The 18,033-nt window shown below is 45.5% G+C and overlaps 1 protein-coding gene across 2 annotated transcripts; it reads left to right on the forward strand.

Moving 5' to 3' along the window:
- The first annotated feature begins 204 nt into the window (after positions 1-204).
- LOC121578065 (ubiquitin carboxyl-terminal hydrolase BAP1) lies at positions 205-17,365 on the forward strand. 2 transcript variants are annotated; one of them, XM_041892151.1, is made up of 17 exons: positions 205-452; positions 739-768; positions 984-1,038; positions 5,119-5,251; positions 5,459-5,578; positions 5,675-5,736; positions 6,057-6,199; positions 13,134-13,212; positions 13,312-13,435; positions 13,962-14,109; positions 14,364-14,536; positions 14,730-14,860; positions 15,013-15,488; positions 15,941-16,176; positions 16,282-16,374; positions 16,535-16,607; positions 16,942-17,365. In XM_041892151.1, exons 1-17 carry the CDS (start codon positions 416-418, stop codon positions 17,073-17,075), a joined length of 2,247 nt encoding a protein of 748 aa, XP_041748085.1. In that variant the 5' UTR covers positions 205-415; the 3' UTR covers positions 17,076-17,365. The 2 variants fall into 2 exon arrangements, with proteins under 2 accessions (XP_041748085.1, XP_041748086.1); XM_041892152.1 differs by lacking the exons at positions 205-452; positions 739-768 and adding an exon at positions 1,393-1,490 and having other exon boundaries at positions 994-1,038.
- Positions 17,366-18,033: the final 668 nt, after the last annotated feature.

The following is an 18,033-nucleotide window of genomic DNA, read 5'->3' on the forward strand; positions in this document are numbered from 1 at the left end:
TTAACCACAGTTTCATACTGTACTGTTTTTGGCAAAACCCCGTCTATTTCTGAAATGTATCTGATTTTAAACCTAACCACATTGCTAACCTTATACCTGACCCTAACCTTAAATGAAGACTAAAAAGCACATTTTTGTTTTCATGAATTTTTACAATAGAGCCAATTTTGATTTTGTGGCTGTGTTAGTGGGAATCCTCTTGAACGCGACTCCATCGAAGTCGCATCTAAATTACGTAAATGTAAAGCGTCTGAGCTGTCATTCTTTTGTGTTTAATTCTCAACTAGCTACGACGTTTTAGAAATGCATTTTTCTTCGTTCCGTTAGCTAATTGGATAAAATGTATGTAGTGATTCTATGAATATGGACTGGCGGGAATAGCCTTAATGTCGATTGACTGTGTGTACATGAAAAAATGAACAAAGGGTGGCTGGAACTCGAGAGTGACCCGGGTAAGAAGCTAACGCTAGCTAACGTTAACCAATTCGTTGTCAAATATAATCTAATCTGTAATCTGAATGTTTGATAATCTCTATTTTTACTGTCAGTAAACACATCAATACGTTTAATAATGGCAACTGACGTTATAGTCGTATGTCAATGCCACAGCTAACGTTAAAAGCTACATTGATTGTTCCTTAGCCAGTTGCACCAGGAGGAATAATAATATGTGTTTGTATGGTCGATGCAATAGTGTTAAACGCTCCATTAACGTGTGGGTTGCTATGGTGTTTGCAGGGCTGTTCACGCTCTTGGTGGAGGATTTTGGTGAGTTGATTTGACAGGTTGGTTGTTAAAGTAACATGTACTAGATAAGTTTGAACAGCACATACTCAAATCAAATCAAATCAAATTTTATTGGTCACATGCGCCGAATACAACAGGTGCAGACATTACAGTGAAATGCTTACTTACAGCCCTTAACCAACAGTTAATACTTTGAGCATCCCTTTGTGTGTTTTGCATGTGTGTTTATAATGTAGGTGTGAAGGGGGTCCAGGTAGAGGAGATATACGACCTACAAAGCAAGTGTCCAAGGTATGGAGTAATGCTAATCAGGCTACTGCCACTATCCCAAATGGCACCCTATTCTCTAGCCCAAGATGTATTCTTAAGGAGCCTAACGTTATACCCTTACTTCTTAAGGTCCAGGGACCAGAGGTAGGCTGGCTCTGGCAGCCAAAACAGCCAAATACTCCATCTAAACATGAGTTGATACACAATTGTGGTACAGTTCTAGAAACATAAAGCCATCTACTTTCATATCACATGAAAACGATTTCACAAATGCAAAATACACACTTACCGTTTTAACCGGCATTATCACAGTTGCAGCCAACAGTATTTTTCTGTGACAACATATTTCTGGCGGCCTTCTTCCATTACACACAGGTGTAGATAGCTAACTAGCACAGGTGTTCCCTCTGTCTTCTGTAAACACGCGCTGTAACATGGATATATGGCTGTGTGGGAACACCAACCCTGTAAAGGTGTGTATCAATTTATAGTTTTGTTTTTTGAAAGTTATTTCTCACTAATATGAAAGATACTTTTGTATATATAGTGTATGTGGACTCCCCTTCAAATTAGTGGATTCGGTTATTTCAGGTGTATAAAATAACGTACACAGCCATGCAATCTCCATAGACAAACATTGGCAGTAGATTGGCCTAACTGAAGAGCTCAGTGACTTTCAACGTGGCACCGTCGTGGATGCCACCTTTCCAACAAGTCAGTTCGTCAAATTTCTGCCCTGCTAGAGCTGCCTTGGTCAACTCTAAGTGCTCTTATTGTGAAGTGGAAACATCTAGGAGCAACAACGACTCAGCCGCGAAGTGGTAGGCCACAAAAGCTCACAGAACGGGACCACCGAGTGCTGAAGCGCGTAATAAACGTCTGTCCTCTGTTGCAACACTCACTACCGAGTTCCAAACTGCCTCTGGAAGCAACGTCAGCACAATAACTGTTTGTCGGGAGCATCATGAAATGAGTTTCCATGGCCGAGCAGCCACACACAAGCCTAAGATCACCATGGGCAATGCCAAGCCTCGGCTGGAGTAGTGTAAAGCTCGCCACCATTGGACTCTGGAGCAGTGGAAATGCATTCTCTGGAGTGATGAATCATGCTTCACCATCTGGCAGTCTGACGGACGAATCTGGTTTTGGTGGATGCCAGGAGAATGCTACCTGCCCCACTGCATAGTGCCAACTGTAAAATTTGGTGGAGGAGGCATAATGGTCTGGGGCTGTTTTTCATGGTTCGGGCAAGGCCCCTTAGTTCCAGTGAAGGGAAATCTTAACGCTACAGCATACAGTGAGGGAAAAAAGTATTTGATCCCCTGCTGATTTTGTACGTTTGCCCACTGACAAAGACATGATCAGTCTATCATTTTAATGGTAGGTTTATTTGAACTGTGAGAGACAGAATAACAACAACAAAATCCAGAAAAACTCATGTCAAAAATGCTATAAATTGATTTGCATTTAAATGAGGGAAATAAGTATTTGACCCCTCTGCAAAACATGATTTAGTACTTGGTGGCAAAACCAAGTTGGCAATCAGAGGTCAGACGTTTCTTGTAGTTGGCCACCAGGTTTGCACACATCTCAGGAGGGATTTTGTTCCACTCCTCTTTGCAAATCTTCTCCAAGTCATTAAGGTTTCGAGGCTGACGTTTGGCAACTCGAACCTTCAGCTCCCTCCACAGATTTTCTATGGGATTAAGGTCTGGAGACTGGCAAGGCCACTCCAGGACCTTAATGTGCTTCTTCTTGAGCCACTCCTTTGTTGCCTCGGCCGTGTGTTTTGGGTCATTGTTAATGCTGGAATACCCATCCACGACCCATTTTCAATGCCCTGGCTGAGGGAAGGAGGTTCTCACCAAAGATTTGACGGTACATGGCCCCGTCCATCGTACCTTTGATGCGGTGAAGTTGTCCTGTCCCCTTAGCAGAAAAACACCCCCAAAGCATAATGTTTCCACCTCCATGTTTGACAGTGGGGATGGTGTTCTTGGGGTCATAGGCAGCATTCCTCCTCCTCCAAACACGGCGAGTTGAGTTGATGCCAAAGAGCTTGATTTTGGTCTCATCTGACCACAACACTTTCACCCAGTTCTCCTCTGAATCATTCGGATGTTCATTGGCAAACTTCAGACGGCCCTGTATATGTGCTTTCTTGAGCAGGGGGACCTTGCGGGCGCTGCAGAATTTCAGTCCTTCACGGCGTAGTGTGTTACCAATTGTTTTCTTGGTGACTATGGTCCCAGCTGCCTTGAGATCATTGACAAGATCCTCCCGTGTAGTTCTGGGCTGATTCCTCACCGTTCTCATGATCATTGCAACTCCACAAGGTGAAATCTTGCATGGAGCCCCAGGCCGAGGGAGATTGCCAGTTATTTTGTGTTTCTTCCATTTGCGAATAATCGCACCAACTGTTGTCACCTTCTCACCAAGCTGCTTAGCGATGGTCTTGTAGCCCATTCCAGCCTTGTGTAGGTCTACAATCTTGTCCCTGACATCCATGGAGAGCTATTTGGTCTTGGCCATGGTGGAGAGTTTGGAATCTGATTGATTGCTTCTGTGGACAGGTGTCTTTTATACAGGTAACAAGCTGAGATTAGGAGCACTCCCTTTAAGAGTGTGCTCCTAATCTCAGCTCGTTACCTGTATAAAAGACACCTGGGAGCCAGAAATCTTTTGATTTCTCATAAAAATGCAAATCAATTTATAACAGTTTTGACATGTGTTTTTCTGGATTTTTTTGTTGTTATTCTGTCTCTCACTGTTCAAATAAACCTACTATTAAAATTATAGACTGATCATTTCTTTGTCAGTGGGCAAACGTACAAAATCAGCAGGGGATCAAATACTTTTTCCCCTCACTGTACAATGACATTCTAGATGATTCTGTGCTTTCAACTTTGTGGCAACAGTTTGGGGAAGGCCCTTTCCTGTTTCAGCATGACAATGCCCCCGTTCACAAAGCGAGGTCCATACAGAAATTGTTTGTCGAGATCGGTGTGGAAGAACTTGATTGGCCTGCACAGAGCCCTGACCTCAACCCCATCGAACACCTTTGGGATGAATTGAAACGCAGACTGCGAGCCAGGCCTAATCGCCCAACATCAGTTGTCCAATGACTCTTATGCTGTGTTTAGACATGGGACGCAAAAACCGTCATACCAGTCGGCATAGCGGGGCAAGACAGACGGTGACTGCAAAAGCAAGCCAGCACTACGGCGCACAGATAGAACAATGAGACAGATATTTCACTGGATGTATAAATGTGAAGCATCCGCTTGGCTTTTCCACTCACTACCAAATATGGTAGTGGGAGGAAGCCAAGTGTCCGGCAATGGGAGAAGCTGGAACGAGATGGATTTTGGCCGACATTCTGCAAATTTTCTCATCAATGAAACATTTGATCTCAATACAGTTTTCTGTTCCCAAAACTAGAATCTGTTACGAACAGAATGGACAACATTTTGTAGACTTTACCCTTTGCTAAAGTCTTTACAAAATTACATTGTTTAGAAGGAGTGCAAAGGCGAATTGAGTTGTTACACACGCGCACTTCACAGAGTAGGCATTCCCTAACGGAATTATGTAAATATATCGCCAATAGGATCTCGCAAGCTCGTGCTTGGCTCTGCCCTCTGACTCATTTGTTCCCATTTGAAACGACTGGCTGTGGTCTATCTTGGTTTAGTTATAAAAATCTTTGACGACGGTATACGTTGCTATGGGGATTTCAGTAAACAAACATCCGGTAGAAAACAACGCTACGGCAGATGGCAAAAGTTGAAATATTTGAATTCCGGCATTCACTGCCAGCCTCAATGGCATTTACCATCGTGCTGTCATTGGAAAACAATGACATCAGGTTTGCCGTCTACCTCGTACCTTACTGGTGTGTGTAATGTAATGGAACTGAGAGTCATGATCAAGGGCTACTTATTCCCTACATATTGCACTACTTTTGACCAGAGCCCTATGTCACACTGTGTGACAACCTCTTTGAAATCCTTACTAATGTAAATTAAGCCCACTGTGTATGGAGACCCAAATCTATGGACCACTGTCTGATTGTTGACTAACTCCTGTCATCCCCCCTAGCCCCGTGTATGGCTTCATCTTCCTGTTCAAGTGGATCGAGGAGCGAAGGTCTAGGAGGAAAGTCTCCACCTTGGTGGATGAGACCTCTGTCATCGATGATGACATTGTTAATGACATGTTCTTTGCCCACCAGGTGAGTCTGTTTAATCCTCAACTACACTGTAGGGTTCAGAGCAGTCAGTTTGCACTAATACTGATTTGCATGCATTGCGGCTATATTGTTGTCAGGATGTGGTTCATTCCGTCATTTCCTACTGTGGGATGGTGTCATAGAAAGGCATTGTTTTTCTTTTCTTTCTGCTATTGAGTTCCTTTACACTGTTATTATTTCTGTGCACAGCTGATCCCCAACTCCTGTGCCACCCATGCACTTCTGAGCGTGCTCCTGAACTGTAGAGGGGTTGAGTTGGGCACTACCCTTAGTCGCATGAAGACCTTCACTAAAGGCTTTGGCCCAGAGGTGAGGCGTACACACACACCACACACCTCTCTCCAATTTTTTCTGTGGTGTCATTATTATTCACATTTTACATTATGGTATTTTATGTTCTTTTAGAGTAAAGGCTACGCCATTGGAAATGCCCCAGAGCTGGCTAAAGCACACAACAGCCATGCCAGGTAGGATGCACTGTTGCATCTGTCCCTCCTTAGTGTGTATGCCCCTTCATTCTGGGTCTACCACTAAGTTTTATTCACTAGGCACATAAGAAAAGACTGAAACAGGGAATGACCTACCTGAACTTGTCCAATAAGAAACGATTGTGTTCATTTTTCATTGCAAAATGTTTTGCTACCTGTGCACCAATGAATACAATAACCCTGATGTATACAAACGTGGTTCTGCCACCATGGTTGATTGGTCTTGCATGGAAAGGGCCGCAGGTGACGTTCAGCTCTGTCCGATTCCCACACCTCTTCCTTCTCTTGTTTCCATGGAGACCGGAGCCCAGGCACCTGCCGGAGAAGCAGAACGGGATTAGCGCTGTGCGGACCATGGAAGCATTCCACTTTGTCAGCTACGTTCCCATCAAAGACCGCTTGTTTGAGCTAGACGGCCTCAAGGCGTACCCCATTGACCACGGTAAGAATGCACACTGTGATAGACTTAGAGAAGCAGCATTGTACCGCAAACTCACGTTAAGACTGAGAACCAGTGTGGTACCGCTAACTCACGTTGAGACTTAAAGAACGGTTTGGCAATATAACCCTTCAAATCAACTTTTATTGGTCACATACACATATTTAGCAGATGTTATTGCAGGTGTAGCGAAATGCTTGTGTTCCTAGCTCCAACAGTGTAGTAGTATCTAACAATTCACAATAATACACACAAAGTAAAGTAATGGAATTAAGAAATATATACAGTGCCTTGACTTTTTCCACATTTTGTTACATTACAGGCGTATTCTAAAATGGATCAAATCAATAAAAATCCTCAGCAATTTACACACAAAACCCCATAATGACAAAGCGAAAACAGTTTTTTTTGAAATTTTAGCAAATGTATTAAAAATAAAAAACATACCTTATTGACATAAGTATTCAGACCCTTTGCTATGCGACTCGAAATTGAGTTCAGGTGCATCCTGTTTCCATTGATCATCCTTGAGATGTTTCTACAACTTGATTGGAGTCCAGCTATGGTAAATTCAATTGATTGGACATGATTTGGAAAGGCATACACCTGTCTATATAAGGTCCCACAGTTGACAGTGCATGTCAAAGCAAAAACCAAGCCATGAGGTCGAAGGAATTGTCCGTAGCGCCCCCCGAGACAGGATTGTGTCGAGGCACAGATCTGGGGAAGGGTACCAAAAAATTTCTGCAGCATTGAAGGTCCCCAAGAACACAGTTGCCTCCATCATTCTTAAATGGAAGAAGTTTGGAACCACCAAGACTCTTCCTAGAGCTGGCTGCCTGCCAAACTGAGCAATCGGGGTAGAAGGGCCTTGGTCAGGGAGGTGACCAAGAACCCGATGGTCACTCTGACAGAGCTCTAGAGTTCCTCTGTGGAGATGGTTGTCCTTCTGGAAGTTTCTCCCATCTCTGCAGCACTACAATCAGGCATTTATGGTAGATTGGCCAGACGGAAGCAACTCTTCACTAAAAGGCACATGACAGCCCGCTTGGAGTTTGCCAAAAGGCACCTTAACACTCTCAGACCATGAGATGAAACCAAGATTGAACTCTTTGGCCTGAATTCCAAGCGTCACGTCTGGAGGAAACCTGGCACCATAACTAAGGCGAAGCATGGTGGTGGCAGCATCATGCTGTGGGTATGTTTTTCAGCGGCAGGGACTGGGAGACTAGTCAGGTTTGAGGCATAGATGAATGGATCAAAGTACAGAGAGTTCCTTGATGAAAACCTGCTCAGGACCTCAGACTGGGGCGAAGGTTCACCTTCCAACAGGACAATGACCCTAAGCACACAGCCAAGACAACGCAGGAGTGGCTTTGGGACAAGTGTCTGAATGTCCTTGAGTGGCCCAGCCAGAGCCCGGACTTGAACCCGAGTGAACATCTCTGGAGAGACCTGAAAATAGCTGTGCAGCAATGCTCCCCATCCAACCTGACAGAGTTTGAGAGTATCTGCAGAGAAGAATGGGAGAAACTCCCCAAATACAGGTGTGCCAAGCTTGTAGCGTCATGACCAAGAAGACTAGATGCTGTAATCGCTGCCAAAGGTGCTTCAACAAAGTACTGAGTAAAGGGTCTGAATACTTACAGTGGGGGAAAACAAGTATTTAGTCAGCCACCAATTGTGCAAGTTCTCCCACTTAAAAAGATGAGAGAGTACACGTCAACTATGACAGACAAAATGAGAAAAAAAAATCCAGAAAATCACATTGTAGGATTTTTAATGAATTTATTTGCAAATTATGGTGGAAAATAAGTATTTGGTCAATAACAAAAGTTTCTCAATACTTTGTTATATACCCTTTGTTGGCAATGACACAGGTCAAACATTTTCTGTAAGTCTTCACAAGGTTTTCACACACTGTTGCTGGTATTTTGGCCCATTCCTCCATGCAGATCTCCTCTAGAGCAGTGATGTTTTGGGTCTGTCGCTGGGCAACACGGACTTTCAACTCCCTCCAAAGATTTTCTATGGGGTTGAGATCTGGAGACTGGCTAGGCCACTCCAGGACCTTGAAATGCTTCTTACGAAGCCACTCCTTCGTTGCCCGGGCGGTGTGTTTGGGATCATTGTCATGCTGAAAGACCCAGCCATGTTTCATCTTCAATGCCCTTGCTGATGGAAGGAGGTTTTCACTCAAAATCTCACGATACATGGCCCCATTCATTATTTCCTTTACACGGATCAGTCGTCCTGGTCCCTTTGCAGAAAAACAGCCCCAAAGCATGAAGTTTCCACCACCATGCTTCACAGTAGGTATGGTGTTCTTTGGATGCAACTCAGCATTCTTTGTCCTCCAAACACACGACGAGTTGAATTTTTACCAAAAAGTTCTATTTTGGTTTCATCTGACCATATGACATTCTCTCAATCCTCTTCTGGATCATCCAAATGCACTCTAGCAAACTTCAGACGGGCCTGGACATGTACTGGCTTAAGCAGGGGGACACGTCTGGCACTGCAGGATTTGAGTCCCTGGCGGCGTAGTGTGTTACTGATGGTAGGCTTTGTTACTTTGGTCCCAGCTCTCTGCAGGTCATTCACTAGGTCCCCCCGTGTGGTTCTGGGATTTTTGCTCACCGTTCTTGTGATCATTTTGACCCCACGGGGGTGAGATCTTGCGTGGAGCCCCAGATCGAGGGAGATTATCAGTGGTCTTGTATGTCTTCCATTTCCTAATAATTGCTCCCACAGTTGATTTCTTCAAACCAAGCTGCTTACCTATTGCAGATTCAGTCTTCCCAGCCTGGTGCAGGTCTACAATTTTGTTTCTGGTGTCCTTTGACAGCTCTTTGGCCTTGGCCATAGTGGAGTTTGGAGTGTGACTGTTTGAGGTTGTGGACAGGTGTCTTTTATACTGATAACAATTTCAAACAGGTGCCATTAATACAGGTAACGAGTGGAGGACAGAGGAGCATCTTAAAGAAGAAGTTACAGGTCTGTGAGAGCCAGAAATCTTGCTTGTTTGTAGGTGAACAAATACTTATTTTCCACCATAATTTGCAAATAAATTAATTAAAAATCCTACAATGTGATTTTCTGGATTTTTTTATTCTCAATTTGTCTGTCATAGTTGACGTGTACCTATGATGAAAATTACAGGCCTCTCTCATCTTTTTAAGTGGGAGAACTTGCACAATTGGTGGCTGACTAAATACTTTTTTCCCCCACTGTATGTAAATGTGATATGTACGTTTTTCTTCTTTTTTTTGACATTTGTTTGCAAAAAAAAAAAAAGACCTGTTTTTGCTTTGTCATTATGTGGTATTGTGTGTAGATTGAGGGGGGAAACAATTTAATCAATTTTAGAATAAGGCTGTAACGTAACAATGTGGAAAAAGTCAAGTGGTCTGAATACTTTCCGAAGGCACTGTAAATATTAGGACAATCAATGTCGGCGTGACATTGACTAAAATACAGTATAGTAGAATACAGTATATGAAATGAGTAAAGCAGTATGTAAACATTATTAAAGTGACTAGTGTTCCGTTATTAAAGAGACCAGTGATTCCATGTCAAATCAAATCACATTTTATTTGTCACATGCGCCGAATACAGTGAAATGCTTGCTTACAAGCCCTTAACCAACAATGCAGTTTTAAGAAAGAATACCAAAAAAAATCACAAAAAAATACAATATAAATTAATACGAAATAAAAGTAACAAATAATTAAAGAGCTGCAGTAAAAATAACAATAGCGAGGCAATTTGCAGTGGGTACCGGTACTGAGTCAATGTGCGGGGGCACATTGCAGTGGGTACCGGTTAGTCGAGGTAATTGAGGTAATATGTACACTACCGTTCAAAAGTTTGGGGTCACTTAGAAATGTCCTTGTTTTCCATGAAAACATACATGAAATGAGTTTGAATAGGAAATATAGCAAAATGAATAGGAAATGTAGTCATTGACAAGGTTAAAAATTATGATTTTTAATAGAAATAATAATTGTGTCCTTCAAACTTTGCTTTCGTCAAAGAATCCTCAATTTGCAGCAATTACAGCCTTGCAGACCTTTGGCATTCTAGTTGTCAATTTGTTGAGGTAATCTGAGGAGATTTCACCCCATGCTTCCTGAAGCACCTTCCACAAGTTGGATTGGCTTGATGGACACTTCTTACGTACCATACGGTCAAGCTGCTCCCACAACAGCTCAATAGGGTTGAGATCCGGTGACTGTGCTGGCCACTCCATTATAGACAGAATACCAGCTGACTGCTTCTTCCCTAAATAGTTATTGCATAGTTTGGAGCTGTGCTTTGGGTCATTGTCCTGTTGTAGGAGGAAACTGGCTCCATTCAAAGCCGTCCACAGGGTATGGCATGGGGTTGCAAAATGGAGTGATAGCCTTCCTTCTTCAAGATCCCTTTTACCCTGTACAAATCTCCCACTTTACCACCACCAAAGCACCCCCAGACCATCACATTGCCTCCACCATGCTTGACAGATGGCATCAAGCACTCCTCCAGCATCTTTTCATTTGGTCTGCGTCTCACAAATGTTCTTCTTTGTGATCCGAACACCTCAAACTTCGATTAGTCTGTCCGTAACACTTTTTTTCAATATTCCTCTGTTCTTTTGCCCACCTTAATATTTTCTTTTTATTGGCCAGTCTGAGATATGGCTTTTTCTTTGCAACTATGCCTAGAACGTCAGCATCCTGGAGTCGCCTCTTCACTGTTGACGTTGAGACTGGTGTTTTGCGGGTACTATTTAATGAAGCTGCCAGTTGAGGACCTGTGAGGCGTCTGTTTCTCAAATTAGACACTAATGTATTTGTCCTCTTGCTCAGTTGTGCACCGGGGCCTCCCACTCCTTTTTCTATTCTGGTTAGAGCCAGTTTGTGCTGTTCTGTGAAGGGAGTAGTACACAGCGTTGTACGAGATCTTCAGTTTCTTGGCAATTTCTCACATGGAATAGCCTTCATTTCTCAGAACAAGAATAGACTGACGAGTTTCAGAAGAAAGCCATTTTGAGCCTGTAATCGAACCCACAATTGCTGATGCTCCAGATACTCAACTAGTCTCAAGAAGGCCAGTTTTATTGCTTCTTTAATCAGCACAACAGTTTTCAGCTGTGCTAACATAATTGCAAAAGGGTTGTCTGATGATCAAATAGTCTGGGTAGCCATTTGATTAGATGTTCAGGAGTCTTATGGCTTGGGGGTAGAAGCTGTTTAGAAGCCTCTTGGACTTAGACTTGGCGCTCCGGTAGCTTTTGCCGTGCGGTAGCAGAGAGAACAGTCTATGACTAGGGTGTCTGGAGTCTTTGACAATTCCTATGACATTGGGTGCTGTAGGTGTCCTGAAGGGCAGGCAGTGTGCCCCCGGTGATGCGTTGGGCAGACCGCACCACCCTCTGGAGAGCCCTGCGGTTGCGGGTGGTGCAGTTGCCGTAACAGGCTGTGATAGGTTTGTGAGGGTCGTAGGGGCCAAGCCGAATTTCTTCAGCCTGCTGAGGTTGAAGAGGCGCTGCCTTCTTCACCACACTATCTGTGTGGGTGGACCATTTCAGATTGTCAGTGATGTGTACGCAGAGGAACTTGAAGCTTTTCACCTTCTCCATTGCAGTCGCGTCGATGTGGATAGGGGCGTGCTCCCGCTGCTGTTTACTGAAGTCCACGATCAGCTCCTTCATTTTAACGTTGAGGGAGAGGTTATTTTCCTGGCACCACTCCACCAGGTCCCTCACCTCCTCTCTGTAGGCTGTCTCTTCATTGTTGGTATTCAAGCCTAGTACTGTTGTGTCGTCTGCAAACTTGATGATTGAGTTGGAGGCGTGCGTGGCCACACAGTCATGGGTGAACAGGGAGTACAGGAGGGTGCTGAGTATGCATCCTTGTGGGGCCCCCATGTTGAGGATCAGTGAAGTGGAGGTGTTTCCCACCTTCACCACCTGGGGGTGGCCCGTCAGGAAGTCCAGGACCCAGTTCCACAGGGCGGGGTTCAGACCCAGGGCCCCAAGCTTAATGATGAGCTTGGAGGGTACAATAGTGTTGAAGGCTGAGCTATAGTCAATGAACAGCATTCTTACATAGTTAATCCTCTTGTCCAGATGGGATAGGGCAGTGTGATGGCGATTGCATCATCTGTGGATCTATTGGGGCAGTATGCAAATTGAAGTTGGTCTAGGGTATCAGGTAAGGTAGAGGTGATATGATCCTTAACTAGCCTCTCAAAGCACTTCATGATGACCGAAGAGAGTGCTACGGGGCGATAGTCATTGAGTTCAGTTACCTTTGCTTTCTTGGGTACAGGAACAATGGTGGACATCTTGAAGCAAGTGGGGACAGCAGACTGGGATAGGGAGAGATTGAATATGTCCGTAAACACTCCAGCCAGCTGTTCTGAGGACGCGGCTAGGGATGCCGTCTGGGCTGGCAGCCTTGCGAGGGTTAACACGCTTAAATGTCTTACTCACGTCGGCCACGGAGAATGAGACCCACAGTCCTTGGGAGCGGGCCGCGTCGGTGACACTGTGTTATCCTCAAAGCGGGCAAAGAAAAAGTGTTTAGCTTGACCGGGAGCAAGACGTCGGTGTCTGCGACGTGGCTGGTTTTCCCTTTGTAATCCGTGATTGTCTGTAAACCCTGCCACATACGTCTCGTGTCTGAGCCGTTGAATTGACTCCACTTTGTCTCTGTAATGACGTTTTGCCTGTTTGATGGCCTTATGGAGGGCTGTGACTTTAACTGAAGAGAATTATCTTGGGAGGTAATACAAAATTGCTTAGGAGCTAGAAGCAGAGCTGCCATGTCTGTCGGCACCATCTTGCACCTTGAAGACTACAATGGCTGTGTCCCAAATGCCACCATATTCCCGGTATAGTGGGGGGGTCAAATGTAAACACTTTCATTTTCTCTTTCTCTCTCTCTCTCAGGGCCATGGGGAGAGGAGGAGGAGTGGACGGATAAGGCACGGCGGGTCATTATGGAGAGGATTGGCTTGGCCACGGCTGGGTGAGTCAGGGGCCAATCTCCTGCCTCATTAACACTGAATGAGATGTTCAGACCCTAGCTCTCTCTCACACACTCACACACTTTTCTCGTCCCTCCCAGAGAGCCCTACCATGATATCCGCTTTAACCTGATGGCAGTGGTTCCAGACCGCAGGGTGAAGTATGAGTCCAAACTGGAGATCCTGAAGAGGAACAGACAGATGGTACTGGAGGGGCTACAGCAGGTCAGGAGACACAGGGGCGTGTGTGTGTGCGCGTGCGCGGTGGCAGGTAGCCTAGCGGTTAAGAGCGTTGGGCCAGTAACTGAAAGGTCGCTGGTTCGAATCACTGAGTCGACTAGGTAAAACAAGTCTGTCAATGTGCCCTTGAGCAAGGCACTTAACCCTAATTGCTCTTGATAAGAGCGCCTGCAAAATGATTAAAGTGTGTGTGTGTAAAATGTAAACTATCAAACGGTTCTGGAGGGGCTACAGTAGGTCTGGACACAGACTGAGGAGCCCACTGATATGGCCCAGTGAGAATGTGCATGTCTGTATATCTGTTTATATGTGTCTGTAGGTGCATTCGTTTTAGCTTGCCTGGTGCCCAGCTGGTAACTAAGGCAAGGAGTGGTCTAAAATGTGCAAATCTCCCAGCTGGTGCCCTCAGTTAGCTAAAACAAATGCACCCATAGACGCATACAAACAGATATACAGAAATGCACAACGTCTCTGTCCGATTGACTTGACATGAGTGTGACCTGTTCCCCAGCTGATCCGGGTCACCCAGCCAGAGCTTGTACAGGACAGGAAGCAGCCAGACTCCTCCCCCTCAGAGGACACGCCCCCTGCTATCAAGAAAGAAGAGGCGGACCCTCAACCTGTTACATCACAGGGTGCTGAGCAGACTCCTCCCACAGGTATTAAATTCAGCTCCGAAAAAATGTAGATTCTCTTTATAGACATGAGAATGTGAGTCTGTGGATGCCTCCCAAATGGGACCCTATTCCCTTTATAGTGCACTACTTTTGCCCAGGGCCCTGTCGAAGGTAGTGCGCTATATATGGAATATGGTGTCATTTGGGACGCAGCCTAACGCAGGGTATGATGTGCTTCAACTGGTACACTGACATTCATGGACATGACCTTATGTTCCCCTGTTGTGCAAACACAGCAGCCCAGTCCCAATTGGCCCCGAGCCCCTCAGGCAAGGGGAAAGCCATGGGGAAACCAGCCGCCCCATTGGGGGGAGCGGGAACCTCCCAGCCTGTCACCAGCCCCAACCCCATTGTCCCTCGCCTGCCCGCCTTCTTGGACAACCACAACTACGCCAAGTCCCCCATGCAGGTCAGGGGGGAACGGGTTATGTGACACAACTCAACATTTCCACACAAATCTCTTATTGACATTAATGCACGATGATTTTCACAACAGTCTTGACTTACACACTCATATCTCAAGTTAAGGTTCGACTCGAGAAGCCAATACTGTATGTTTGCCTTGGCAAGGTCGCTGATTGGTTGTTCTCTGTGATTGACAGGAGGAGGAGGACCTTGCGACAGGGGTGACAGGGGTGGGTCGTCCCCGGGTGCCCGGCGCGCCCCAGCCCCCCTACTCTGATGACGATGACTATGAGGATGAAGAGGAGGAAGAGACTGGCACACCCACCAGGTCAGCTCCTCCACATCACATGGGCCCGTATTCACAAAGCGTCTCATCGTAGGAATGCTGATCTAGGATCAAAATGTTCTCTTCCAAGCAATTGGAGTGCTTGAAATGTATTGGTTATGTTTGTGCATTTGTGTGTGTGTGTGTGTGTGTAGGTTCAGGCGTAAAGGGGTGCTACGTTCCCGTACAGGCCGTGTCGGGGGTGGCGGCAGTGGCGTGGAGACCAAGCTGGCGCACGGTGTCCTGGCTGAGAAACTCAAGAAGGAAGTCCAGAGGAAGGACTCTCTGGCCACGCCCCTCTCCGTCCGTACCGAGGGCCGCACGGGGGGCATCGTGATCACGGCCGCCTCCCAGCCCTCGCCCACACCCAGCAACGAGAGCACCGACACCGCCTCAGAGATCGGCAGCGCCTTCAACTCGCCACTGCGCTCCCCGGCCCGCTCCCAGGCGGCCACACGGCCCTCCAGCCCCGTGGCGTCCCACCTGTCCCGGGTATTGTTCGGGGAGGATGAGGGTCTGCTGAGGCTGGATGCCAGGCACAACCGGGCCGTCAGAGAGCTGGGGCCCTCCGTCAGCACCGCCCTGCTGCACCTACAGGAGGATGGGGTTATATATACTGTACCGCCACCCGGTGAGGAAGGACGGGTGTGTGTGTGTGTGAGAGCGATTGAGGTATTGGACCTGTGGGGAAGTGAACATGGGCACTCGATTAAGATCATCATCATAAATTACATTTCAAAGAGCATCTGTTTACCTTCAGACCTAATTACATAATCTATATTAATACCTGGATTATACTAATCTAATACCAGAGTCACACAGCTCTTGAGATGCAAGAGATAAACAATGTATTAGCAAACGGAAGCATATGGAAGACGATATCACTGAGTTAATAGCAGACCTGGGTTCAAACACTATTTGAAATATTTTAAAATACTTTCTGTGCTTAATTGAGCTTGCCTGTTGCAAAGTGCAAACCCCACCCAGGCTGGCATTCCAGGCAGGCTAAAGCAAACACTCAAAGTATTTGAAACCCAGGTCTGGTTTATAGCTGCTAAATAGGTATGTTTCTTGCCTGTACAGCTGATACACCTCTTGAAGAGAAGAAGGCCGGCGCTCCAGAGAAGGTAAAAGAGCAGGGGAGAAATCCAGCAGGAAAGGGGGAAGGAGTGAAGGAGGAGGGGAAGGAGGGACCATTGGTGGAGGTGAAAGAGGACGAGATCAAAGACGCAACAGAGGTCAAACCCAGCAAGGAAAAGGTCATCTCCACGGAAACCGTTGGAAGCAGCAAGCCTTCTGTGGAGAAATACTCTCCTAAAGTAAGTCCTCTCTCTCTATCCTATCTAAATCCAGATATGTTTCTGAGAGAGATTTTATGTTATCACCAAATGTCACAGTTGGTGTTTCTCTCTTGTTTCCTGCAGGAGCTGCTTGCTCTGCTCAAGTGTGTGGAGGCTGACATCGCCAACTATGAAGTGTTTCTTAAAGAGGAGGTGGAGAAGAGGAAAAAATACAAGGTTATAATACAGAATAGTAAAGTTGCTCTAAAGCAGAGCCATTCAAAGGTTTAATCACAGACATCCAAATCTATGTGGGCAGGTTTATGTGTGTTATGTATGCTATGTGTGTTTTGTATGTTGGTGTGCTAATCAAAATGTTCACCCATGTTTTGACCAGATTGATGACCAGAGGAGGACCCATAATTATGACGAGTTCATCTGCACCTTTATATCCATGCTGGCACAAGAAGGTAAGGCCACCTCTTTCCTTTGGTACAACAACCTAGGTGGATTTTCATGCACATCCAGTCTTCTCCTCTCCCTCCCTCTCATATATGAACTAATCTCTTAGCTCTATATTTCACCTCTACTGCCTGCTGTGCAGTCAGAGGTCCATGCTGGCTGAGAGTAGTTCATAAATTATGCTTTTTCTTCTCTTGACAAGGGTTTTCATGTGATTTAATGCAGGAAATGTGATATAACATTTACCAGATCATAGGCCATTTTACAGGAACCTCTTTAAATCAATTCACTGGAGTTCATTGTCATTTCTCCTCATCGCTTTCTATCTCCTCTTGTCTGCAGGCATGTTGGCCAGTTTGGTCGAGCAGAATATATCTGTGCGTCGTCGCCAGGGAGTGAGCATCGGACGTCTACACAAACAGAGGAAACCAGACCGCAGGAAACGCTCGCGACCCTACAAGGCCAAGCGCCAGTGACCCCAGGAAGTGCTCGCTTGGAGTCACTGTGCACCAATCACAGCAGAGAAAAGGCAAAAACCCTTGTTGCACTCATGAGACTGTCCTGTGACTTCAGGGAGAAAAGGACTTATTCATATTGTTGTATTTTAATGTCCGTTTTTTACTTCATCCAATGGACCATCTGTTGATTAGTTGAACCAAATTATGTATGCTTTCCTGTAAGAGGAAGAGTAATAAATAAATAGAAAACTGATATGTACTGTATGTATGTTAGATTGCATCCCAAATGGCACCTTATTCCCTATATAGTGCACTACCCTATGGGCCCTGGTCAAAATAGTGCACCATATAGGGAATAGGGTGCCATTTGGGTAGGGTGCCATTTGGGACGAACACTTAGTCTCCATGTTGAAAGGACCTTTGTCTGTGCCATCACACTGTGTACAGGGTCGTGTTCATTAGGCCACGCGGCGGAAAATGTTTTGCAACGGAAAATGAGCGTTTGCAATTCCAGAGAATTAGTCCGTTTTCTTCCATTTGGTGCCTAATGAACACAACCCAGGGGTCAACTGACTGTGAGGGACACAGGAAGCTGCTTGGGAGTTAGTCTGATCATGTGATGTGATATATCCTCATTCCTGTCACGCAGGGCTGGTTCACCACTATTTGCTTGCTTGTATCATGCTTTGGCAGTACTGTATGGGTGCATCCCAGATGGCACCCTATTTCCTATTTAGTGCACTACTTTTAGGGCCCAAGGGCTCTGGTAAAAGTAGTGCACTATAGGGAATAAGGTGCCATTTGGGACGTAGCCTAAATCTCTTTCGAGGTCCTGTAAATGTATAGATGAGATCTACTCATTTTAATGTTTTTTATCTGTAAATCGAGGTTCTAATCGTTGGAGAGCATCGTCAGTGTGTTGTTGTACATACAGTATGTATCTGTTTGTCTGCTCAGCATCAGTGGTAACAGAAAT

Source organism: Coregonus clupeaformis, chromosome 12 (assembly GCF_020615455.1).
Source record: "Coregonus clupeaformis isolate EN_2021a chromosome 12, ASM2061545v1, whole genome shotgun sequence".
In the NCBI taxonomy this organism is placed as follows: Eukaryota; Metazoa; Chordata; class Actinopteri; order Salmoniformes; family Salmonidae; genus Coregonus; species Coregonus clupeaformis.

Bases quoted from the DNA above. Each gene is read 5' to 3' on its own strand.
- LOC121578065 (XM_041892151.1), top strand. From the start codon at position 416: ATGAACAAAGGGTGGCTGGAACTCGAGAGTGACCCGG. The intron at 14,861-15,012 runs GTCAGCTCCTCC...GTGTGTGTGTAG, and splicing joins GAGACTGGCACACCCACCAG to GTTCAGGCGTAAAGGGGTGC. The intron at 16,177-16,281 runs GTAAGTCCTCTC...TGTTTCCTGCAG, and splicing joins TGGAGAAATACTCTCCTAAA to GAGCTGCTTGCTCTGCTCAA.